The following is a 25,448-nucleotide window of genomic DNA, read 5'->3' on the forward strand; positions in this document are numbered from 1 at the left end:
CGTCGTTTTATTTCCTCTTTAGGAACAAAAAATGTACACGAGAATGTTATCTCCAATCTCAATAATATCGTTGACTACGTTGTGGTCAAAATGCTTTCGGCGCTTATTCAACAGATCAATAGTCAAACCCTTTCATCGATTTGTTCCTCATTTTCTTTCTTGTACTTCCCAAAACGCATAAGCACAATGAGATTTTAAATATTTCATACCATTCATGTGTTTTAAATATTAACTAATTATTTTTTTTATCATTTTCATTATTAATAATTTCTAGTTATATGATTCACATTTTCATATGTTTTAAGTGCTGATTAATTGAAAGGGCATCGAATCTCAAAATTCTTAAACAAGAAGTCTCACCATCAAAATAAAACATAAGTGACGAGGGTGATAATAGTCCTCCAAAAACCTATTGCCTAAGATGCTGTTAGTCCTCCATAAAAAGTGACGATGTCGCAGTTGAGGCGATCGATGATGGATGTGGATTCATGGTTGTTGAATGATGCGACTTCCCAATGCATATTCGTTTGCTACAGTTCTTGCAGTCTCCTTCATCCCCCTTTAATCGTCCACGCATCTTTGGGGCTCACGAAGTCTTGTTCAGATAAATCCAAGCCAATCAACTGCAAAAAGAAAAGAAAGAACGATGCAAACTGCAAAAGCGAACTCAGGAACACAACGTAACACTGTGCACGTCAGAAATAGTACAAAGTGAAGGAGATTCTGAGAACATCATACTTGGAAAACATGCAGAAAGAGAAAGAGGGGATTGCTGTACGCTCCTATCGTACGGGGAATAACAGGACGGAGATGTAGATGAGAGTAGAAACCAACAAACATTGATCGAAAAGAAGAAAAGAATGGATCTTTAAGGCAGATGAAATTATTTAGGATCTGGCTATGGACAATTGACAATTGTGTATATGGCAAATTTTGGAGGATTAGGGGATGAAACATGACAGATTTCAAATTTTGCCTCGTTGTTGCATACAAGACGTACCTGATCACCGAGCATCCGATTCCCGAGCGCGAGACTCAAAATTGGATTCTGAATGAACCGATTTCTAGCGGTGGCTCGGGGAAGATAAGAAAGAAACAACTTTTTCCATCCATGGGAGAGGAAAAACTTGGGTTTTGGGGAAGCCCCAATCCTAATCCCAAGGATCACGAAGAAGAAGAGGAAGCAGAGGAAGAGGAAGGCTCCTCCGCCATCAGCCGATCCCCGCGCTCCATTTTCCTCAACTGCTGTCTCTGGAAGACCAGGAATCCCCCCAGCACCACATGGAGCGCCACGGCGACGGCGAGAAACGCCAGCCCAACCTTCTCCCCGAGATTGAGCCGGTCAAATTTTCCGGGCGGCGCCGGTGGCTGCTCCTGGTGGCCGTCATTGCTACTAGGCTGATGCGGCAGCTGGCGGGCGGTCGATGTCACATGATTCTGCAGCGTGGCGTAAGTGTGCGGCGACGGAGATGGGAATGACGACGGCGACGGGGATGGGCATGACGACGGCGACGGAGATGGGGATGGGGATGGGGATGACGACGGCGACGGGAAGGGGCCGAAGGAGGGGACATCGGCGGAGACGAGGTGGGGGGAAAGGAGCACGGTCAGGAGCACGGCGAGGATTAGAGATCGCGACTCCATGGAAGGTGGGTGGGGGGTGGAGAAGGGGTAGGGTCAGCGTTTCCGGCCGAAGGCGGGCGGCTCCGCCTCATTCCGGTGGTTGCGGAACCACATATACTTTGGAGGGAGAGAGAAGGATGGCGGATGGAGAAGTGGTTGCGGTTCTGGAAAATCGAAAATGTTTTCTTTTTCTTCTTCTTCTTCTTCCTCCTTTTTCTTTTAGTTCCTTGCCATCATCCGCTTTGTTTGGTGAGGGCGGAGGTCAAAGAAGGAAAAGAAAAGAAAATAATATTTTTGTGGATTACGCGCTCTCCATTATGGTCCCACGTTCCTCCATTGTGGCCCACAACAGGCGGTTTGGATAATAAGAAAAAGTTAGGCATGAAAATGTGTAGTTTTTTATTATTTATAAAGAAAATAAGTGAGGTTTATAATCAATTATCAAATGTCTTTATTAATTATGCTAGATAATACTTTTCGATATATGGGATGTTTGAAGCTGTCTGGTACCAACCATAACAGCTTTATCCCATGGTTAACTACTAACGTTGGAAACCTCGGAAGAAGGAAACTTGGCTCGGCTTGAATTGAGTCTAAAGAATAGTTGCCGTTGAGGAGAGACCATTATATCTCTCGTTCCGAGCCTCTACTTCTTTCTAGTTAGTAATATAATTCTAATTAATATAGGGCTAATAATTAACACTACGATTTCTATACTTCAAAATTTTATATTAAGATACATATAATTTTAAAAATAAAATAAATAATATTATTTATTCTAATATTTGTATAGACAAAAAATAAAACATGTGACATCATATATTAGATCAATACAAAAATGATAGTTAAAAAGATAAAATTAACATTATTTTTAGTTTCAAGTGAAATTATATTTTTGCTAATAAAATTATTAGAAAAAAATAAAGGTTAAAATTATTTTTTTGACTATTATTTTTTATCAATCTAGCACATAATATCACATATTATATTTTTCATTAATATAATTAATGGTGTTAAGATAAATAATATTTTTTTATTTTTTCAGAATTATAAGGATCTTAATATAAATTTTTTAAGTATAAAAATTACGATGATAATAGGATCTATATACAGGAGATAATAATATATAATTAATCCACATGGAATCTCTAGAAAGCTTTGTAAATCCTGTAAAAAGTTTGCTAAACATTCAGAAATTCATCTAAGGAATTTGAAACAATTGATTCGAATAATTTTACTGTTTATGATATGATTTTACTATTTTACTAAAACCTTTGTTGATCATGATATCAAGTCTCTCAGTAAGTACACTACGTGAGATAACTATTAGGTTGGTCATAATAATCTGAATATAGCATATATGATCCTTGAAATATTTAAATATCGTCACTTCATTAACGTCTATATAATAATATATGATTAATGAGTAGATCATATGCAGCTGATTTGAGTTTAAAATTATTATCATTTTAAATACCTAAAATATTATTTATTAGTTTCATCATTTGAAGATGAGCGGTATACTGTTAGTTATAGTTTTGAATATTAATGATGTTATTGAATTTAACTACAATAACACACACACACACACACACACACATATATATATATATATATATATATATATAATATAATGTTAGTTACAATGTAACCTGCCATGTCACTATTATTTTGACGGTTGACTTTGAATTATTGCGACCACAACAGACCCATCTTCCCATAAAGCCAAAAAGCGGAGAGGGGTTCGTTCTTCGTCGGGAGAACTGACTGGAATCAAAGAAGTCACCCTATCCTTTAATTGCTTTTGCCCTTTCGCTGGAATCGAAGAAGGGGCTTCTGCTTCCTCTTGGCGATCCCTTGGAGCGGAATCGGTACACGACAAGACGACAGAGACACCAAGTACGTTCCGCAGAAGATTTTGTTCGCGTTGGATTTCCCAAGTGCAAATCTTTTTCTTTCTTGGTCTTTTTGTAATGATTTGAAGGGTTTTGAGTGGGTTGTGGTCCCATATGTGCAGGGCCACACATAGTTTATGGGAAACAGAGCTGTTAGGAACTGGTTTCGCTCAGAATCTTGTAGAAAGGAGCTCTGTTGGGTTCTTGCTCTCCTTTTCGGAGCAGTTGTGTGTGAGGATGTCCAATACACATTGAGGTTCTTTGTCTGAGATCAGTTTGTGCATAAGCCAAAGTTGAAAGATGAGGAGGGTGGATGTGAAGCACAGTGGAAGGACATGGATTAGACAGTTGTGAATATTTAGGAGTCCTTGGGATCCCAATTCAGGATTGTTAGTATATTGGGTTTTGAAGATGACTTAGAAAGGACCTTATGTTGATACCTGATGATAAAATGTGCAACACATGTGTGCACCGTTGTGAGCTGATTAGATTGCTGAGTATCGAGGGATAGGTATTTGAGGCCAATGCTGCTAGACCATTTAGGAGGCGGCATTTGAGGTTCTGATAATTAAAGAAGATGATAATGTTGACGACTAAAGGTTCAATGATCATGAGCATGCTGATATAAGAAAAGTAAGTACAAGTGGCATTGCAGTTCATGAGGTATCGTGGAAGATGTGAAGATCAATGATTTGTTAATTGAATATGGTTCAGACTTCAGATTGCTGATTCATGTTTTAGAAAAATACAGATTTGGACATTGTTTTGGTTTTATTTTCTTTCACATGTAGCAGCACATCTTACATGCAACATTCTTCGGTTGAAATGATTACTTTTATGGAGCATTACAAAATTCAGTACAAGGTACAGAATAATTAGCTGTTGAAATGATTAGCAGTTGGAAAAGAATTACCATTCCGAAAGACATTATTAAAGCATTATATTATCATTTCTTACCCCTGCTTATTAAAGCAAATCAGTGCAAAATCATTACATTATCATGATTATGTCCATCCTTAAGCTAATATTTGTCTCCACTGGGACATCTCCAAGCTAAATGGCACTTTTAAGGTAATTACCCAAGACACTAAGCAACAAAAACATATATATTTTATCTGCCATTGTCAACAGACTCTGACTACCTACAATTGTCTGTCCATCTTTTATTTTAGCAATTTGTCTTCACAAAAATTATGAATCTCCATTGTGAGTTGACAGATGGTTGTTATTAGCTAAAGCCTCTTATTGCCTCTGAGATTCTTAATCACATCTCTTGTTTGATCACTTGTCTGTTGCATCATGTTATATGAAGAAACTTCAGTCATTGTCTTTAAACTTAGGAAAACAAATACCTTCTTTTTGGTTTCTTAGAATTCCATGAAGTCCACCTCTGGGCTTCTGGGCTGCAGCAGCACATCATGGGAATTTATCATAGTTCCCCACACCTTGCTGCCTTACCACTGCGACTAGCAATCCTATAGATGACGCAATTTTTTTTCTTTTTTTTAATAAAAAAGCTGAATCTAATTGTTAGATGAGAGTTGAAGAGGAGGATAAAGATGGAGGCTGGGGGGCTTTCTTCTTTAGTTCCAGTGTACTAGTTGGAGGAAAGCTACTTTCCGCTCTTTTTTTTTACTTTATGGTGGAATTGGAGTTGATGTGATCGGAGATGCCACAACTACCTTTTCTTTTCTAAGATCAGTGGCCAGGTCAGAAGTGATAGACCAAGTTAGAAGCCATTCAATGATGAGTGTTTAAGCGAGTGCTCCACTTGGAATAACAGTCAGCTAACCTAAAAACCATTAGAATAATTGTAAGCTCAAACTAAATATATGAGAACTCAATTTGACAACTAAATATAAAAGGATGGAATTGTACAATGACTCATAATTTATGGACCAATAGTATAATTATCTCTTCATTATATAATGTAGATTATTTATGGGTTCTAGCTTCAAATAGGTTTTCCACTTATTTTGTTTTAAGAATTATGTGACGTCATTATAGATTATATCTTGTCCTGTTCATCAAGATATAGTTTTCATCTGCAGGTTGCCCTGTGTAAACATGCATTCAGGATCCTGCTAAAATGATCTAGAGCAGTACATAAACTACATGTTTAGCCATAACATTGATGCAAACAGTGGACAATCTACTACTTACAGACTATGTCCACCATTGGGACAATGGCGGTGGTGACACAAGCTTTGAAGGACTAGTGAGAATGGCAGGTGCAGTAGATTCATTCACATGTGGAATTTCATCATACTATTATGAGGTGCATAGTTGTTGCCTAACACATTGAAGAACTTTCTGATATTGACGGGAATGATTATTGTTCTATTCAATTGGTTTATTAGCCTTCATCATGCTATTATGAGGTGCATAGTTGTGGCCTAACACATTGAAGTCCACTTTCTGATGTTGATGGGAATGATTAGTGTTCTATTCAATTGGTGTAATAACCTCCAGTGATGCTGTTTTTTTAGCATAGCAGCCACATCCACATCACACAAATGACCACACGGCTCTTACCTGCCACTGAACCACTATGGAACTCCCCCACCGGTTCCTCAGTTATATGTATGTGAAAGTGAGACTACTAGGAGTGTGTGTGTGTGTGTGTGAGAGAGAGAGAGAGAGAGAGATTGTCCACTTAGGACTGAATCCACAGATAGGCTTGATACCACAGAGGAGCTTCGAGCTTGTAAGATTTGCCCTTAAACATGCGTAGAAACCCATGTTCCTCCAAGGAGGGCTTTAACAAGGGGTCTTGGAGTGCCACTGAGGACAAGATCCTGACAGACTACATCAGAGCTCATGGAGAAGGGAGGTGGGGGAAGGTTCCCAAAGGAGCAGGTTCTTTCAAGTTCCGTGAACTAGCTTCAGTGGTTCTTTATTCTTTCTGTCGGTGGTGATTGCAAATTGAGGGGCTAAATCTTGTGTTCTTTCTATTTTTGAAATTATAAAGGCTTTTTCTTTGGCTTCTCTGTATCTTTATTCTTATGCAGAAAACTCTAAGACTGATATGCATTCATTTATTGACACTGGTTTTCTAGATACAAGATTTACTACTTCGAATTAGTATTAAATTGAACAGACCATTTCAAGCCTTTTAAGTAACTTGCTATGTTGGACTTTTTTTTTTTTTTTTCATACTGAGTTAGCTTGTTGTTAGTTTATGACCCAAATTTGGTGTTGTTGTAGGCCTAAGTCGATGTGCAAGAAGCTGCCGGCTCCGCTGGCTGAATTATCTGCGTCCTGATATTAAGAGGGGGAACATATCCCATGAAGAAGAGGACCTTATCATCAGGCTTCATAATCTCTTGGGAAATAGGTAACTTATACTATTTGCTTAGGACCATGCAAATTATTTCTTATGGAGCTTTTTCATGCTCAACTTACAGGTGGTCTTTGATAGCCGGAAGACTACCTGGTCGAACAGACAATGAAATCAAGAACTATTGGAACACAGTCCTAAAGAAGAAGGTACAAGGTCAGTCAGTCGACATGCATTCAGGCAAAGATGAGCATATGAACGGCAAGAGCCAAGAAACGATCAGATGCCCGAAATTTGGGAATTCAACTGGCCGCAACGACCCTCCCTCTTTTCCTCAGCATGGGGAAAACAAGTTCGGAGAGTCGCTGGTCGACGGAGATTTCTTTTCAGAAACTTCTTTCTTAGCACCCGAAGATTGTGACCTATTTAATCCACTGATGGATTCCAACCATGAGGAGCTTTGTCCAAGACACCTTCTGGACCTGAACTTCTTTGAAATCTTTGAGAGCAATCTCCCAAAAGAACATGAAACTTTGTGGTGGTGGTGATCCTTGTGTATCTCCGGATAACAATGTGTTTTGGGGGACATTGTCAAATTATATGCCGGTATGGACATTAAATTATTTGCTGTAAACTTTCCAGTCTGAATCATAGTATTGGAGCCTGCTGAGTTAGAAGTGTAAGCTGCTCTCAGAAAATGTTGTGTTCTAAAATGTCGGCACAACATTGTGTCCCTATTGTGTACGTTTGTGCTACTCAAAGACCTTCTACTTTTCGTCCTCACTTGTTGAGACTGTATGTTTCTCAAGTTGATTATCAGAACATAAAATACAATTAAGATATTCTTTTTGATGAGCAGAAATGTTTTATCAATGTTATCAATAAATATGTCAGATAATCTGAAACATTTTGATTTGGATGTATATATCCACTTTTCTAGAATGCTAAATTCGTAAAATTGATTCGATTTTTCTTTTTATTTTTTGAATCATAAGAAGACAGTTTGGAAATTAAAGACGTCGGAAGATAATGAATTAGAGATTATTTACCAGTCCTCACAAGATCCGATAAAAGAAGAACAACTCGTGATTCCAGAGAAATTATCTGAATAAAACGTTGGAACACTATGATGAGCTGCTGCTGTTTAAAGAACATGAGGTACCAACTCAGAACCGCTGCAGTACCGAGTGCTGGACCCCCACCACGTCATTCACCTACGGCGTCATCTGACACCCGTGAAGTGGATCCCGTTTCTATTTGCCTCGTGACGAAAAGAGGTACCTTAGTTCGTACCGACAAAATTAAATCCAGCGGCCAACACTTCGATTCCGGAGAAGGAAAACAGCGAGTTCGCAGTTCTTCCTAATACTTTCATATGTTGGGAGGAATTTTATATGATTTATAACTCGATTATAATTCTCAAATCAAATATATTTTCATCTCACAGTTGACGTAGGACTAGTAACAATGAATATTTGATGTAATTTGATCTTTAAGTACAATTAGTAACAGTAGATTTCACATGTGGATAATGAAATCAATCAGTCATGAAAACTCAATTTATTGATTCATTTCAGATAATTTTCGTTCTGTTTTTTTTTATATATAGATTCGAGCACAAAAATAAAAGAGAAATATTATAATCATATTAAATCAAATATATGATTTTAATTTTTTTTTAAAAAAATATTATTTTTAAATAATATTTTTGGAGTGATAGATTGATTTGTATCTGTGTGAAGATAATTTGTCGATCTTAATGATGTCCCCATTAGCCGATATTATCTTATTTGCTAGAGACTTGTACCAAACTTCTTTAGCCAACTCTTTCCACTCGGTGTAGGCAAAGTCAATAATATAAAAGTCCTAATATTCTCTTATCCGTACTTTCTTTCTTTTTCCCAGTGGATATTAACACGTGGTAATTTATTAAATATTTTTAAGTTAATTATCTAATGAGTTAATCAAATTTATTTAAATAAAAAGATAGATATAATTAATTACATCTTCAACCAAATCCAAGCGACTAAACACGGGAAAGGACGAGACGACCCACGCGGCCTCAGGAAATTACAAAAGACACCTTCTTCGTCTGCGTCACTTTCGCCCACTTCCTTCTTCCCGCCCCACCCTGCACGTCCGCTGCATGCATGAAAAAGACACGTCGCTGCTGTGCACCGTTAAAAGACTTCAAAAGGGTCATCGCCACTCACCGAGTTCTGCTCCCTCGTCTTGTCCCACCTCGGTAAACCACCATGGGATTCCTCGGACACAGTAGCTATCGTTTGATCAATGGCTGAGTCCCCTTAAATTACCTCTTACCCACACCAAGAACCAACCATATATGAATTATTGTCTTTCTCACTACCTCAAACACGCACCACCCCTCAGAATCGCTACGGTAAATGTCGGGACCAGTAGGGCTGAGGACAACTAAGCTTGCTTGGAATGTGCCCTAATCCTGAGTATCACGATCGAGCACTGTGTTCGACAAGACGATATGACGAACACAACACCTGCTGTTTTGGAAACTCTTATTTTTCAGGGTTTATCGGCTTATTAATCTTAACCAAACCACTGACCGCAGCTGTTTATAATTGTCATTATCAACTAGAGGTAGCTGCAAAGTACTCTGTTCTTAAGGCCAGAAGCCGGACACAAGTTGTTCATGTCCTCGTTCTAGCCTCGTAGAGGAACAGAGCAATGTTGTTAATAGTATTCTGACTGCTTCATGCTTTGACCTCCAATTTTCTAATGCCATTGAATTGTGGTTGCTTGAGGTTAGCTGACATTCTTTATGGCTTAACAGACTAATCTTTTAGCAACTACGAAAGCTGCTCTGATTTCTTATGTTAGCTTATTCTACGCGCTATCAGTTTCCTACTCCTCAGTAAGATTTGTTGTTGTTGTCTTTGATCTTGTATGTGCAGCTTGGAACGATGAACTAACCGCAGTGCATTGTTCATGAGGTTGGAAGACCCAAAGGTGGGAATCAAAACTCAGGATGAGTAATGATGACTAAGAGCAGAACATTCTTGTTGGAATCAACTAAGGCTAAGCAAATTAGGTAGGGAAACAGAGGGGTTTTGAGCAGTGCCAGAAAAATTCATAAAGCATGTCTGTGTTCCACACACATTCTGATTCAGACTGGAATAATGCCTTACGCATCCTCCACTGCGCAATGAAAGCTCTTTGCGTTTCAAAGATGTCCCGAGTCCTTTTCTGTACTTATTATCCCTATCCAAATAGTTCATTCACTGCCCCAGCCTGATAGCACCAGTCCTAATGCACCGATCCTCCCTTTGCTGCGGTAGATGTAGGACTATTAGGTGGAATAAATCAAATTGTCTTTCTATTACACTGGAGTTTTGGTAAAAGGCTTCATCATCGAGTTACGGATGAAAGCTGAGCTGCTACAGTCATGAATGATTTCTGCACCTTTTTCTGTCACTCCTTAAAGCAAGATGCCATCATGCTAAGACGTACAGGACTGCCAATACCTCGACAGAATCGTAACTCAGGAGCTGATGCTTTCAACCCCGATCAATTATGATCAAGGAAGACGATCATCCATATCGGCACCTGATGCCTTCAGACTGAGAAACAAACACTACTTTCCGCCTGTATGATTACTGAAAGTTAGCTGACATTCTTACTAGCATCTCTCAGAGAGTAAGCAATTAACTTTTTTATGTTCCCTCAATCAAAAATGTACTTTATGGAGTTTTAAAGGTTTTGATAAATCAATTTCTTCTTCTAAATTCCAATCTGTGTCTCTTATATCAACGCGGGAAGTGCAGAGCAGAGCTTTCACCAGTGGTTGCTTTTTGCTTTCTTTTGGACCTACCATATCCAAGCTGAAACTGTGGGACCATTGCAGTAGCTGCAAAGCACTACTCATTGTTCTGATGCATAAAGGTTGAAGAACCCAAAAAGAAAAAGCTAAAGGCTTACACTGCTAAAACATTTGCATAGAGAGTGACAGAGGGCACACTATTATTGTCTGAGCATGCCACTCTAAAACCACATGTTTGGTCCACAAACTCATATTCTGATTTGGACTGGAAGAATGTACCAAATCATCAGATGCTGGACCACCGTAAGATCAGATGTGCTCGCCACCAATCCAAGTATCAGAAATAGCACCCTCGAGGAGCAATCTATCATCGAAGAACACATAGGAGTCACCACCACCACCACCACCACACCAGTCTCTCGTGTCCTGTGGGACAGTGCTCCCAAGGAGCTGGAAGAAGTCTAGTTCCAGAAGATACCTCGAGCAGAGCTCCTCGGTATCGAGACCTTTGAGTATGTCAAACAGATCGCACTCTTCGGCCGCCATGGAAGAACCATCGGAATGGAGGTCTCCGACCGCCGGCGCCGACGAGTTGAACCGATTGCAATGAACATTCTGCACGCTCCTGCCCGATTGCTGATGACGGCTCGCGGCGCGGTCCTGGCTGCACTGCGTTGAAGCCTCGGCCTCTTTCTCGTTCTTGAGGGTCGCGGCTCCATCCCGGTCCGAGTGCAGGACGGTGGTTGCCGTCGACGCAACCGGCTGAGCCTGCAGCTTCTTCTTCAGGACGGTGTTCCAGTAGTTCTTGATCTCGTTGTCTGTTCGACCCGGTAGTCTTCCGGCTATGAGAGACCACCTGCGAGTGGGCATGACGCAGAGAGATCAGCGAAGGAGTTACTCTACATGGTCTCGTGCGAGCAGAACACAAGTACCTGTTTCCCAAGAGATTATGGAGTCTGATGATGAGGTCTTCCTCTTCATCGGATATGTTCCCCCTCTTAATATCCGGCCGCAGATAATTCAGCCACCGCAGCCGGCAGCTCCGGGGACACCGATTCAGCCCTGAAACCGCATCATGAACACAGCTCACTTCTCACTTCACAAACCAAGACGATGTCTATAACGACTAAAAACAAATAGATAGAGAACCAAAAGAAAGGAGAACGCATGTTGCAAAGAAAAGCTTCAAGAACAAAGAGGCCATGCGTCGCTACGGTTGCACCTGCTTTCTTGGGGACCTTTCCCCACTTGCCCTCGCCATGAACTCTGATGTAGTCACGGAGCACCTTGTCCTCGACGGCGCTCCAAGCCCCCTTCTTGAGTTTCTCCCTGGAGCAGCATGAGCTTCTACCCATGGTTGGGACAGGAGACGGAGGAGCTCCGGGCTTCCCTCTGTGAAATACTCTTCTTACCAGTGTGGACAGTCGTCGTTATAAAGATGGATCACGTACAGGTACATGCAATAATTGATCACGCGAGCCATACCAACGCCTACGCGCCCTGCGGAAGCGGCGGCTGCTGCTGCTGCTGCGACCACCTAATGGCCACACCCAACAAATATTACATCTCGTTTTCTCTTCGTATAAATCGAATAAAATATACAAGATTCGTATCGTGGGTCCCATCAGTTGCCACGTGGATAAGAGGAGCCAATACACACACACATACACGCACACCTGCCGTTCCCACTGGCCCTTCAAACCTCATCCCGATAGCGCGCTATGTGGTGGAAACTGGAAAGCGTCGCTTGCTGTGTGTCGGTCCTTTTCGGTCATAACGCATGAAAAGCGCTTCTTCCTCGCTTCCTTTTTTCTCTCTCTTTTTCTCTTTTTCATGCTGCAGATGCAGAAAGGTGGCGACAGTATGTTTCAAGTTAGGGACGTATGCTAATTTCCATTGGGGACAAAGCGTGGTCAACTGGTGTTCATCCCTTTGCGTCTCAATCCTGAAGCATTAGCTCCTTGGAGATTAGGTGGGCGGCGTCGTCCGATGTGGCCGCTGTTTACTATCCCAAAATGGTTGTCACCTGAGTGAGTGAAGATTTTAGTATCTTATTTTATAGTTTGGTGAAAGGCTAACACACTTGTGGGTGAATCGCAATGATTTTGATGATTCCGAATCAAACTAAAAATATGATCGTTTCAAATCAGTTAAATATAAATATTTAATGTAGTTCGATCAAAGATCAACAATCAAAAGCAAATCCGACGTAATATTTAACATAGTTCGATAACTCTTATCTACGTCTACGTTTGCGTCTACGTCTATGAAAAAAATTAATTCCTTCAGATCAATTATAAGACCATGAGTTATCCTTATTTAAGTACATATTTCCTTACGGATCGTCTCACATAAACCTAAAGAATTTATATTTTATTTTCTCCTCGTCTAAATCTAAAAACACATAAAGACGATCGAAAGGAATTGGATTTTAATTTCAAATTTAATAAAATCGGAACTAATGATCGTGAAACAGAATCGCATATCTTCTTTTGTTCTCTTTTACATTTGACTTGATGGCATCCTTTATAGTCGTAGGAAAAAGTCATTTTGTCAACCAACAAATCCAATCAAACCCAAAGCGAAAAAAACAAAGAGAAAAATAGGACACTTTCCAGTGATAAGAACGGTGACATTATTTATACACCATGCATGCATCCGACCACTCTCAATCAAAATGTGCATCGCATCTATCTATGTAACGACCACTGTAGTATTCTCAAAAGAAGTTAAAAAGCAAGAAAAAGCATACAAGCATCGGATCATACAGTAAGGCTGGCTGGAGTTCCCGAAGCCATTTTACTTTGCTGCATGACATCACGTCCGTATGATGAGCTCAAACAAGAAATCCGGTGGGGAATCAATCTTTTGATGAGATGTATCAAAAATATAGCTTTGGAAGCTTTTTTTCTGATGAATCACGCATAGTGTCATCATCCTTAAAGTTCATCCCAAGTACATGGATTGATCTATACGTTGAAGAATGGGTTTATAGGTTTCAAGACACCGTCCGCTCCGCCAGTTGACAGTCCTCCAAAAACTCTTTATACTCATCATTATTTTTGTCACTGACTTCGCAAACTCAGGTTGGTGTATGGAAAGGTTATTTCTAGTGCTGCCTTGAAGAACGCACCGGCGCAGCTTTTGTTGCGCTTCTAAGCTCTTACCTAATTCTCAACAGTATCAGTGACCTTCCGCTACCTTTATCGACTACTTCACTAAACAACAAGATACGTGAGGAGGAACAAAACCCAACTCGTCCGTCCGTAGAGAGAGAATCATGACACCAAATTGTATTATAATGATTGGAATAAGTTGGGTAGAGAGAGGATCATTAAATCTCAGCGATCTTATTAGATTTATATAATTAATATATTACATTTGATTTCTAAGAGAAAAGAAGGAAGTTAGTTATTTTCCTTTAATTTTTATCACTCTTAAGACTCGGGTACCGCCAGGTAATATATTTTTCATGGGTTGGTTCATAATTTTTATAAATAATATATTACTATCCAATCTAACGATACTGATATAATCTCGAAGACTGTGCCACAATGATACTATTTGTTGGGTCACTGTTTAGACCTTTCATTTGACCCAACACATTCCATACATGGGCCCAACTAGTCTCTAATTTGGGCTGGTCCAATTCGAATCTCAATTATATGCAAATTTAAGGCATACACTAAGTAAATCCGGTTCGATTAGTCTAGGTTTCTTCCGGTGAGCTTCCGACGATCTTCCGGTGAACTTTCGATGATCTCTCGGTAATGTTCCAGCGGACTCCCAACAAGCTCCTGGATTTCACAACGATCTTCTTGGTGAGTTCCGATGAGTTTCTTCGGCAAGCTCCTAGAATTCTCAATCAATTTCAGTAGAACTTTCGATGAAAGTTTGAACTTCTGACGAACTCTCGAACACCCAACGAACTCTCGTTCTTGACTCTATGACTTCATTTTGCTTTATGTCTTGATCATTATCATAATTAATCCTGCACAAATAAAACCTATGATCTAGATAATTATTATAAAGCTTGAATTATATTGTCCGGCATGTCATTGGTTCATTGACTCTTCGTCCGATTTTTCGGCGCATCGTCCTATCTTGTGGCCTATTGCCCAATCGGTCAGTTGACCTCGGCAACTCCGATTTTCTTGACGTAATTTTTGCTCTTTTTGGCCCGATGCCCGATGCTCGAACCCATGGCCTGAGGTCTTCTGTCGACACGTCGATCGATCCTTTGGCTCGACGTCCAATGTTCTAACATGTTTCTCTCTGGCCCAACATGATTCTTCTTACTTTAGTTGTCTCTTCCTGATCGAAGCTTCTTGCGTCACTTAAAACGTAGATCATATCATAAACACTATCAATATCAATTAGTTTCATCATCAAAATTTAAAATTTAACAAAAACTTATCAAACTCAGAAGATTTATATTTTTTTGTTATCATTATCACTCTTAAGAGTCTTAATATAATAACCACTCCATTCCCATTTAAACTTTTTTAAAAAATTATAAAAACTTTGAATTTTTGTCTCATAAAATAAACTCAAGGTCATGCATGTGTAATCATCAATAAAAAGAGAATAAAGTACTTATTCTATACGGGGTCTTTATGGATCCACAAATGTCTATGTACCATAACTGAAGTATTTTTCTAGCTCTCCAAACAACATCTTTAGGGAATGATAGCCTATGATGCTTTCTAAGTGCATATCTCTCACAAATTTCTTGCTTTTATTTGATAAAATGTAGTCGTTCATCAATGATCTTTGGGATATAAACTTGAGGCTACCAAAATTCAAGTGACCAAGTCATAATTATGAATCATCTATCATATTGGATCTTCTAGCAACATTATTTATATATCTAAGAGAAAGTGAAATACTCACGTTTGTTATTCTTACTTGTGTTAATATTTATCTTCTATTTTTTTATTATAGATAATGCATTTATCACCTTCAAAATATAGAGAATACTTAGCTCCGTAAGTTGCACAATGCTAAGAGATTCTGATCTAAATATGATACAAATAACACATTATGAATTTTTTTTAACTTTTCTTTTTGTTTGAACACTAATTGTGTCCTTTTCTTTCACCTCTATAAATTCATCATTACCCATCCTAACTTTATATTGAAATGAGGTATTCATGTTAAGAAAAATATCTTCTTTCGCTATTGTATGATTACTATAAGCACTATCAATATACCATTTTTTATCTTTTTATTTTTGAATTCTTTGATATGCAAAAAACAAATTCACTTCACTTTTGTTTTATTATGAAAAACTTGCTTGCTAAATTGTAGTGAAATATATATATATATATATATATATATATATATATATATATATATATATATATATATATATATATGCTTGTGATCATACTTCTTGCACTTGTAACATTCTATCCTTTCTCTATAATAACAATTATTCTCTTCATAATTATTTGTGTTGCATATTTTGCGTCCTTTTTATGATCGTTATTTGTTGAAATTTATATCATAATTTGTTGTAACATTTGATGAACTTCTATCTCTTCCTCATCCTTTTTCTTAGTTTTTATATTTAGGTTGCTCCCCCTTACTTTGTGATTGATTATTTGATTTATCCTCACCATTTTTGGAAGCAAAGTTTTGATTGAAATACAATTTTCATGACTTTCTCTAAATGTTGAATCAGCCAACCCATAAGTTTTTCAACACAAGATATAGCAAAAATCTTTTGTTTCTTTAATCATAGCGACAATAAAATCAAGTTTTTCTGGGATACTGATTAGGAACTTCTTTATAATTCACTTATCATTAATCGTTTTGTCATAAGTCTTTATTTGATTGACCAACTCCATAAGATTTGCATAGAAGTCATTCAAGGACACACATTTTTTTTTTCATTTTTATATTATCTAAACTCTCTTTTTAGGGTTTAAAGTTTGACAATCTTAATTTTTATATCTCTTTAAATTTTATTTTTGCAAAAGGTCTCATGTATCCTTTGCTTTTGTAGCCCTCATGATCCTTGAGAAGATTACAACTGAAACACCTTATTAAATCTTTCCAAGAGCCATTACATATCTTTATTATTATTATTTTTAATTTAATTATTTGATCTCTTGTCATAGTTCCTATATTATCAATCATCATGACCATTCTTAATCAAATCTCACAAATCAAATGAAAGAAAGATGATTCTCATCTTCACAAACCAAAAATTATACTTTTACTATTGAAAATTGAAACACTTACATGTTGTAGGTTGAGAATTGAGTTGTTACCATTTGTCATAGTTGATCTTCCTCGAATCTTTTTCTTCCTATTAATTTGAGTCTCAACCACCAAGTCAAACCAAACCTGTTCCACTTAATTCAACTGATCCATAAATTATATATTAGATATCCTGACACGAAAACTATAAATCACGATATGTTTTAGGGTTTCACAATCATACTTGTAGTTATTGCTAGCTTCAACTTCAATTGCATAGCTCATCAGTTTCACTTGGTTTGCTCGAACAAGCAACACAACTTATGCGCGTCATTTAGGAAAGAAACCGATGAAACATCACCATCAGCAGTCCCTCTCTTCCTGAGCATGACTCCAGCATGCTTGTCTTCTTGTAGAATTTTGATTCTGAGACACAGCACTAGAAGACAAGCGCAAGGATGCCATGCAGAATGATTCAACTGTGTTCCCCGAGAGCAGATTGAGAAAAAGAAGAGGGATCACCTGCTTTTCCCATCCTTAATCCAGTGGTCCTTTCAACACAGACTGAGAAAATTTGTTAGCTTAGATCCCCAGCAACTTGAAGCAAAGGTGGGGGGGTCATCTGTATGTAGATCTAGCTGACCCACGTAGTAGAAAGGTGTTTGATAGTGCTTCAACCTCTCTCTCTCTCTCTCTCTCTCACACACACACACACACACATACACACACCTAGGAGACCTTGCCGAGCCAATTGCTTTTGTTTTGCTCGTTTTAGAGTTTTCTTGAACCCTATTATGTGATCCTTTTTGTTGGACCACTTTGTTCTCATTTCTTATTGGAATATTCACGCACCCATTGCAGTTTCATTAAATGAGATTATAATAAGTGATAATAAATGATGATGAAGTGTTCAGTACTTTTGCATGCATGTTTCAACCTTCTCTTTCTAAGTATATGTATGATTTATGCAAGTTAGATAGAGATAAATATACCTAAAAATCTAATTAATGGTGTTAATCAATTTTATCTTATCAATTCTGAAATCTAATTAGTCATCCACACATTTGATAAAGTAAATTTTATCCTATCAATTTTAGAATATAATTAGTCATCCAAAACCATCACTTTTAGTGTATCATGAATCCATGTCATAGGTCAACATGACTTATTCTTTTGAAATTAGATAATTTCTCAAGAGATTTAGTCAAAGAGAATCTCTCACTTCACAAGTTTCACATACAAAACTAACATCGGGACTATACTCATACCAGTGAAGGGTTTAAAAGATAATAATAAAAAACAATTCGGATCCCTAATCAAACTTGAAAAACTCTTATTTATAGAGAATGATAAAGAAAATATTCCCACATCAAGAATATTTTAAATCATAATCTCTTATACCAATGTGATGAGCTTGATTGACTGTACTTCGTATATTGAGTCTCTATTGATCGAAAATATTAATCATTATATATATTTGGGAAGATAGGATTTATCAAAAAAAATGTTTCTTCTTTATCCACCCACTTTGTCAAATAATTGATTTATAGAGATTTCTTTCTTTATTCATATAAATGTCAAATAATTCAATCTTATAAAATGGATTGAATTTCTTTCTTTATTCATATATATATTTAAAAAGTTTAAATGTAATGGTTATATACATATATATATATATATACATATATATATATATATACATATATATATATATATACATATATATATAACCACTAATCTAACTCAAAAACTTAAGTTTCTATATTGTGAGCTCTTCAACTATATTAGACTATCCTCTTTGCTCCCCTCTTTTTATCTCACACAAATATTTTCAACACCAATAAAATTTTCGAGCAAAATAGAGCCAATATTAAGGTACTCGTTGGTCCTTTCTCTCTCCTCACCATGAGCCATGGGGTCAACCCCCGGATCTCAAGAAGCGAATTGTCTCATCGTCTCTTCCGCAAACTTTGTGTCTTTGCACGTCTTTATCATCTTCTTTCTTCTCATGCTTTCTTTCTTGATTTGTGTTCCCTTCCAACGCCTTATTTTTCTTCAGATATATGGAAAAGAAGCCACAAAGTGAGTGCCTCTCAGTCCTCACTGTTTCATTCGCTTTTGCTTTTGCTCTTTTTCTCCTGAAAGAAAAAAATCTCACCTTTTGGGTGTCGATTTTATCGAGTTTTGAATTGATTAGATACCTCCGCTGCATACTTTTTTGTCAGAATGAACAATTTAGTAAGGTTTAAACTGAACAATTTGGATATGGCTATGTTTCTGGTGGGATATGGTCTTCTCGGGATGCAGGTTTTACATTTGATGGTTGTTTATACGACTCTAGAGGGAATGAGCAAAGGAGGAGACTATATATATATATATATATATATATATATATATATATATATATATATATATATATATATATTTGTCTTGCTTTTACTTTCACAATCTGCATGAGAAAATTATTTATGTAGAATTTCCTTGATCCACTTTGATATTACTATTTTGTATGATATGATATTTTTAGGACTATTTTCCTATAAAATACCCCAATTTAAAGCATCTTTCAATCAATACTCCCATTTTACTTTTTTTTTAAATAATACTTTTAATTTTGGAAATATCTAAAAAAAATTTCATCATACTGTTTTTGAATTACTGCAGTGTTTTAACCATCATAATATAAACATTATAAAGTTTACTTAAAAATCTTAGAAATGATATGAATACACTCCTAACCTCAATCAAATTAACTATAGACCTAAAAATATGATATTCCAATGGTCTAAAAGAATAATAATTGAAGAGGAAAGATATGATGCCACTTACAATATTTTTTTAATAATTTTTATGATATTTATGATGTATCAATAAAACACTATAAACTGTATTAAAAAATATTATAAACAAATCAAATGAAACCGTTATAATAGTTAAAAACGGGCGAAAAAAAGAGCGAGAAATTTTGGTGGAAAAACTTTTAAAGATATTTTGAGTTTTTTTTTAATTCAAATGTATTGTTTGAGAAAAAGTAATAGAGGGGTTCCTTTTGAGAAATACCTAAAATATATATTTTATAAGAAAATAGCTCTTTTTTATGGTATTAAAGTGTTTGAAAAGCATCAACCTAGTTCTTCTTTTTTAGCTAGATGAACTTTAATTTGGTGTATGCATAGTAGATGTGCAATGAGCAACCTTAAATCCTTTGCAAAATTCAAATCTACCTATTTTATTTTTATGGAACTTAAAACAGTAGTACTGATGGAAAATAATGGAAATTTTTTGTAGTTCTATGGCTATTACGTGAAAATGCTTCATTAACCTATATTGTCATGTTAATGCATTGGCTATGAAATTTGGTATGGAGTGTGTTTGTGGCATGAAAGTTGAATGCAAACATAGTGCAAGTTTTCTTGTAGATGACAAACAACGAAGTAGTCATATGTGAATTATCCTCTAAACAATTAGTTTGCATGTAGAATAAGAAACATACAGAACTTTTACGTCTGGTCCTTTGATTGCAAACTGGATGTGTAGTGGGGGAACACCAAATGGCAGCATATTATGATACATTTCACCCTCAAAATGGGACCTCAGTTGGGCAAAACTTGGATTGCTGAACCACCTACTTTGGTTAATCGAGAAAAATGTCAGATGTTTCTCGGTGCTGTCTTTGCCCCCTCGACATTAGGATCTTTTGATGTACGTGGTGTTGTCTTCCTGGAATCGAGAGGTGATTGTGACGCAACGAACAACACAGATACAATGCTTGCCTTAACAATGATCATTAGATCGAGGGGCTTAAACATGAAGGCAAATAAACACCGAGAGAGAGAGAGAGAGAGAGAGAGAGAGGGGGGGGGGGGGGGAGATTCAATCTAAGAGACTATAAGAGAGAGAGAGAGGGGTTCTCCTACAGAAGATTCGTGCTAGAACTGATCTAAGAGATTATAAGAGAGAGAGAGAAGTTCTCCTACAGAAGATTCATGTTAGAACTGATCTAAGAGATTATAAGAGAGAGAGAGAGAGATTCTCCTACAGAAGATTCGTGCTAAAACTGATCTAAGAGACTGAGAGAGAGAGAGAGAGAGAGAGAGAGAGAGAGAGGGGTTCTTCTACAGGAGATTCATGCTAGAATTGATCTAAAAGATTATAAATATTTTTTAGAAATGAATCATGTGTGTATGATGTAAAAGACAAAAATGTCAAAAACCAGATGGTGAGTTTGACATTTCGAGTAAAATAGTTTTTCTTTTTTAATTTCATTGTAAAATGGTTAAATCTGATTGATAAGATTATTTAATCTGACGTTGATTGAAGAGCATGAGAACTAAGGGTTCGTAAGTCCGTTTAAGTCTCCCTTATCCTTAGAGATTCTTTTTGAAGTTCATATACTCCGAAAGGATAAAATCGTACGGATATACCCATCGTCCAATGATCAATCGACCAAATGATCCTTATCACATGAATAAAATATATTATAAGCTTGCATTGTACTTAATCAAGATTAAAAATCATATCAAAACTATAATAATTAATTTTTTAATTAAAAATAATTTTAAAATAAAAAATCATAATTTTGTTAAAAATTATGAACCGTTGGTTCGAATCAGAACCAAAATCATTGAGTGAGGAATCATCGGTTTCGATTCTTAAAAAATATAGAATTTTAATCAAATCATTCGATTCTAATTCGATTTGAAATCGACGAACTCTCGGACCGGTTTGGTGCGGTTCAGACCCGATTTCGATTCGAACCGAACAGGACTCTGCGCTACATCCATCTAAACCTTCTATTTATCATCAACGTCTTCGGACCGTCCGATCGTCCCCCCAAACCGCTATTTAAGAATCGTCTTGCGGCTGTCCCTCGTCTCTTCTAGGGTTTCTTTGTCAGCTAAGACCACAGACCCGAACTCATTGCAGCGGCGAATTCGCTTATCTTGAATCCCTGCGCAAATGGCGACCCAGATGAGTAAGAAGCGAAAGGTCTTCTCTCTTCCCTTCCAAATATCCTCTTTCCCTCAATATTTCTTCTTTCTTGAGTTCGAAGTTCGCTAAATTTCGTTTATTTCTATCCCTTCTCGCAGTTTGTGGCGGATGGGGTGTTCTTCGCGGAGCTGAACGAGGTCCTGACGAGGGAGCTTGCGGAGGATGGCTATTCGGGTGTGGAAGTTAGGGTCACGCCCATGCGTACTGAGATCATTATACGGGCGACGCGCACCCAGAACGTTCTTGGTGATTTGACACTTGTTTCGATGTTTTAGTTCCCTTTTTTTGGGTTATAAAGGGGTGTTGTTCAGTGTTTTGATGCTTTTATCTGATGGTTTAGGCGAGAAGGGAAGGAGAATTAGGGAACTGACATCAGTGGTGCAGAAAAGATTCAACTTTCCGGAGAATGGCGTTGAGCTGTACGCCGAGAAGGTGAACAATAGGGGTCTCTGTGCCATTGCTCAGGCTGAATCTCTCCGTTACAAGCTTCTTGGCGGCCTTGCTGTTAGGAGGTTGGGATACATTCACCCTTTTTTAAGTTTGGTGTTTACTGTTTTGATTCTAACTCTGTAGTTATGCTCGTATTTCTCTCGTAAGATGTTTGTTTCCATATGGTTATTATAAGTCACTTCACGCTTATGATTTTTCTCAAGACCGACGGTTGACTTTGTGTTATCTACTAGTAGCTGAAATTGATAACGCGAGTTGTTTTTCACTTGTGTCCGATTGAAGAATATCTCATTATTAGACTAGGACGTGGTGATGTAGGTTGGTACATCAGAAGAAAGTTATTTTGGGCATGTAAGTTGTGATGTCTGTCATCTATAAAGCAAATAGGTTACTCAGTACCAAACTTTGTGTCGGAAGGTGACAATATCAGGATAGCCATGGATGCATTTAGGGTCATGATGCTTCTTATTTTCATGACATAAAAGCCCCCTGGCAACACATTTATTCATTGTTGTAATCACATCTTATTGAGTAGTGAAAAGTATGACCTTTTGTTCAATGAGGGCATATAGATGTAGGTTTTTGCATATGTGAAAGGAGAAGTACTGTGGGGAGTCGATAAAATTTGGCTTTACTGTTCTGTGTTAAACTTATTTTATGCCCATTTGTTTCTTTGGTTGTTTAGGTTACTCTTGTGTGCCATATCTTGTATGTAGTGTGGCTCATCAGCTATTTTTATACAATTTTTCAGTGGCCATCAGAAGCTAATGTTTTTTTGGCATCATTAGATATCTTGACAACCTGATAATTTTTCTCATTCAGAATCTGGGTGACTATGACTTGAGTCTTGTGTAAGGCTTGCATATATTGGCCTTCCTTGAATCTTGTACGGGCTGATGTCTTGGCCACACAGTCACCTGGTTGTAATTTTTTAGTTATTGTGTGTGATTATTGTCATCTATAAAGCAAATAGGTTGCTCAGTACCAACTTTGTGTCGGAAGATGACAATATTAAGATTGCCATGGATGCAATTGGGTTCGTGGTATCTCTTGATCTCATGTCAATTCTCCTGGCAACATGTTTGCAAATTTGATAATTTTTGTGCAGGGATTTGTATGATAGTTTCTGATTAAAAATGCTATTTTCATCGGTTTGCGATGTCACTTGGGTTAGGCTGGTGTTGACTAACATTTGGAATATGTGGCTCTATTGAGTTGGCTTATTCTTTCAAAATTAGTATTGGAGTTATGTAAGATATGTCCTAATTTAGAGCTGAGCTAATGAAATGTGTATATGTATGTCTGCATGACTTTGTGTTTTTGTCTTTGTTTTATGTTTCTGAATACGAGTGTTGCCTGTTTTCTCTACTTTTTTGGTTGTACATTTTTTGCATTTTACTATCTTACTAACGATTTGAGCATTTGTGGTTTTTTATTCTGTGGCTGGGCTATATATGATTTTCTGATGGTTTGTTTTTTATGCTCATACGACTGAGTTATGGAGTTTGTCAGGCTTCTTGTATCTTGTATGCTTGGGGTTTGGAATATTCTCCAACATTTTGTTCTTATTTTTTATCTTAGGCTGCTGATCGATGGCTTTGCTTTGAATTTTTTTTGAGCAGACTGATGTTTATTTCCAAACATGTTGGCATATCTTGTTGTTTGTTGGAGTTATCTATTCAAGGGTGTCTTAATTGCATGTGTTTTGTTCCAGGGCATGTTATGGTGTCCTGAGGTTTGTCATGGAGAGTGGTGCAAAGGGGTGTGAGGTATATTCTGGAACTAAGCCTGAATTAATTTTTCTTGGAGATTGGAGGTTTATTTCATGATTTATCATAGGTAATTGTAAGTGGAAAACTTAGGGCTCAGCGAGCTAAGTCGATGAAATTCAAGGATGGTTACATGATTTCTTCTGGTCAGCCGGTCAATGAATATATTGACTCAGCGGTGAGGCATGTGCTCCTAAGACAGGTTAGTGTCTAAAATTTACTGCACTAGTTTTTTGTTGTTGATTTAGTGTTCCTTTTGCCTTTTCAAATCATCAGTGTGTTTTGCTTGCCTTTAGCAAGGATATGTTTCCAATGCAACTAGCAGGATGTCATGATGTTTTTTCGGAGATTAACCGTCTGTTTACATGCTTAGGGTGTTCTTGGAATCAAGGTAAAAATTATGTTGGATTGGGATCCAAAGGGAAAGCAAGGTCCTACTACCCCTCTTCCGGATCTCGTCACCATTCATCCACCAAAGGATGAAGAAGAATACGTTAGGCCAGCACCACCAGTGGCTCCAGAGATTGCTGCCGTATGACCTCATGGGTGGGGTTGGGGGGGGGGGGGGGTTTCCTTTCAAAAAAGAGTTAATCAACTTAGGTCCGGTGTCCAAACTCACTTTATGATGGTATCTTCCAGATTAATATTGTTTGTAATGGTTGAATTGCACCATCCCTTTTGTTTCTGTTTCATTGGGCTAGAAAATGATTTGGAATTATTTATTTGGAGGAAAAATGGACTGACTTCAACATAGTTGTTTTAAGTTTCCTTGTATTAGTTCCACACACTAGTTTGGTATAGAAGCAAATTGCGGTTATCTGAAGCTATTTTTTTGGATAAATATGGAATGATGTTCTGTTCAATTGTCATAGAAATTTCTAATTTGTAAATGGTAATAGCTCCGTTGAATCCCCAAAGTCTTCACTAAACTGCATATGGGTTAAATCATTTATTATCCCGATACCAATCAGAGTCCTACAAAGAGTAGATGGAGGACTCGGTTCATGTTGAGTACCACTGACTCATCCTGTTTTATGTCAAGCATACCAAACCTATAGTAATAAGTGAACTGTAGATGGTCGAGGTAATGAGTACTGCAGAACGATTGCACGCAAGGGGTCTTACGAACCTCTGATGACAGTTGTTGAGAGTTGGGATCTTAGTGATTAAGCAACTAGTTTTTGCTACAATATCAATCAAGCATAGGTCAGCCACAGCATTATGAGATAACATGTGGCTGGCTGACGTAATTTCGTCTTCTCTGTCCAGCTTGTTTGTAATTTGTTTGCTAGTCAGTAGAATATTCTGAGCCTTGGGGTGCCATTTCCACTGGGTTGGGTGCCTGAAATGATGTGGAAAGTTAGAGCAGCCATAGGTTTCCTAACGCGTTGTTTGCTCAATATGGTTTCATGGCAAATGGACTAATTTTGGGTTTT

General features: G+C 37.5%; 4 protein-coding genes across 6 annotated transcripts; 2 read left to right on the forward strand and 2 right to left on the reverse strand.

Moving 5' to 3' along the window:
• Positions 1-315: 315 nt before the first annotated feature.
• On the reverse strand, positions 316-1,835 carry LOC103992254 (uncharacterized). The gene is made up of 2 exons (XM_009411889.3): positions 1,001-1,835; positions 316-623 (listed from the first exon to the last, which is right to left on the reverse strand). Exon 1 carries the CDS (start codon positions 1,642-1,644, stop codon positions 1,165-1,167), a length of 480 nt encoding a protein of 159 aa, XP_009410164.2. The 5' UTR covers positions 1,645-1,835; the 3' UTR covers positions 316-623; positions 1,001-1,164.
• Positions 1,836-3,386: 1,551 nt separating this feature from the next.
• On the forward strand, positions 3,387-7,581 carry LOC103992177 (transcription factor MYB1). 3 transcript variants are annotated; one of them, XM_018828869.2, is made up of 4 exons: positions 3,387-3,522; positions 5,570-5,749; positions 6,726-6,855; positions 6,926-7,581. In XM_018828869.2, the coding sequence occupies exons 2-4, from the start codon at positions 5,653-5,655 to the stop codon at positions 7,344-7,346; spliced, it is 648 nt and encodes a 215-aa protein (XP_018684414.2). In that variant the 5' UTR covers positions 3,387-3,522; positions 5,570-5,652; the 3' UTR covers positions 7,347-7,581. The 3 variants fall into 3 exon arrangements, with proteins under 3 accessions (XP_018684414.2, XP_009410062.2, XP_018684415.2); XM_009411787.3 differs by lacking the exons at positions 3,387-3,522; positions 5,570-5,749 and adding an exon at positions 6,120-6,377; XM_018828870.2 differs by lacking the exons at positions 3,387-3,522; positions 5,570-5,749 and adding an exon at positions 6,174-6,387.
• A 3,122-nt stretch (positions 7,582-10,703) lies between these two features.
• LOC135616230 (transcription factor MYB1-like) lies at positions 10,704-11,964 on the reverse strand. Its single transcript, XM_065115420.1, has 3 exons — positions 11,817-11,964; positions 11,527-11,656; positions 10,704-11,450 (listed from the first exon to the last, which is right to left on the reverse strand). The coding sequence occupies exons 1-3, from the start codon at positions 11,947-11,949 to the stop codon at positions 10,904-10,906; spliced, it is 810 nt and encodes a 269-aa protein (XP_064971492.1). The 5' UTR covers positions 11,950-11,964; the 3' UTR covers positions 10,704-10,903.
• Positions 11,965-21,652: 9,688 nt separating this feature from the next.
• On the forward strand, positions 21,653-24,835 carry LOC135617545 (small ribosomal subunit protein uS3x-like). Its single transcript, XM_065117887.1, has 6 exons — positions 21,653-21,790; positions 21,892-22,039; positions 22,134-22,305; positions 23,958-24,012; positions 24,083-24,214; positions 24,386-24,835. The coding sequence occupies exons 1-6, from the start codon at positions 21,761-21,763 to the stop codon at positions 24,548-24,550; spliced, it is 702 nt and encodes a 233-aa protein (XP_064973959.1). The 5' UTR covers positions 21,653-21,760; the 3' UTR covers positions 24,551-24,835.
• Positions 24,836-25,448: the final 613 nt, after the last annotated feature.

The sequence above is a fragment of the Musa acuminata genome, chromosome BXJ2-7 (assembly GCF_036884655.1).
Source record: "Musa acuminata AAA Group cultivar baxijiao chromosome BXJ2-7, Cavendish_Baxijiao_AAA, whole genome shotgun sequence".
Lineage (NCBI taxonomy): Eukaryota > Viridiplantae > Streptophyta > Magnoliopsida > Zingiberales > Musaceae > Musa > Musa acuminata.

Bases quoted from the DNA above. Each gene is read 5' to 3' on its own strand.
- LOC103992254 (XM_009411889.3), bottom strand. From the start codon at position 1,644: ATGGAGTCGCGATCTCTAATCCTCGCCGTGCTCCTGACCGTGCTCCTT.
- LOC103992177 (XM_009411787.3), top strand. From the start codon at position 6,245: ATGCGTAGAAACCCATGTTCCTCCAAGGAGGGCTTTAACAAGGGGTCT. The intron at 6,378-6,725 runs GTTCTTTCAAGT...GTGTTGTTGTAG, and splicing joins GAAGGTTCCCAAAGGAGCAG to GCCTAAGTCGATGTGCAAGA. The intron at 6,856-6,925 runs GTAACTTATACT...CTCAACTTACAG, and splicing joins CATAATCTCTTGGGAAATAG to GTGGTCTTTGATAGCCGGAA.
- LOC135616230 (XM_065115420.1), bottom strand. From the start codon at position 11,949: ATGGGTAGAAGCTCATGCTGCTCCAGGGAGAAACTCAAGAAGGGGGCT. The intron at 11,657-11,816 runs GTGCAACCGTAG...ATGCGGTTTCAG, and splicing joins AAAGGTCCCCAAGAAAGCAG to GGCTGAATCGGTGTCCCCGG. The intron at 11,451-11,526 runs GTACTTGTGTTC...GCCCACTCGCAG, and splicing joins CATAATCTCTTGGGAAACAG to GTGGTCTCTCATAGCCGGAA.
- LOC135617545 (XM_065117887.1), top strand. From the start codon at position 21,761: ATGGCGACCCAGATGAGTAAGAAGCGAAAG. The intron at 22,306-23,957 runs GTTGGGATACAT...GTTTTGTTCCAG, and splicing joins GGCGGCCTTGCTGTTAGGAG to GGCATGTTATGGTGTCCTGA. The intron at 24,215-24,385 runs GTTAGTGTCTAA...TTACATGCTTAG, and splicing joins GGCATGTGCTCCTAAGACAG to GGTGTTCTTGGAATCAAGGT.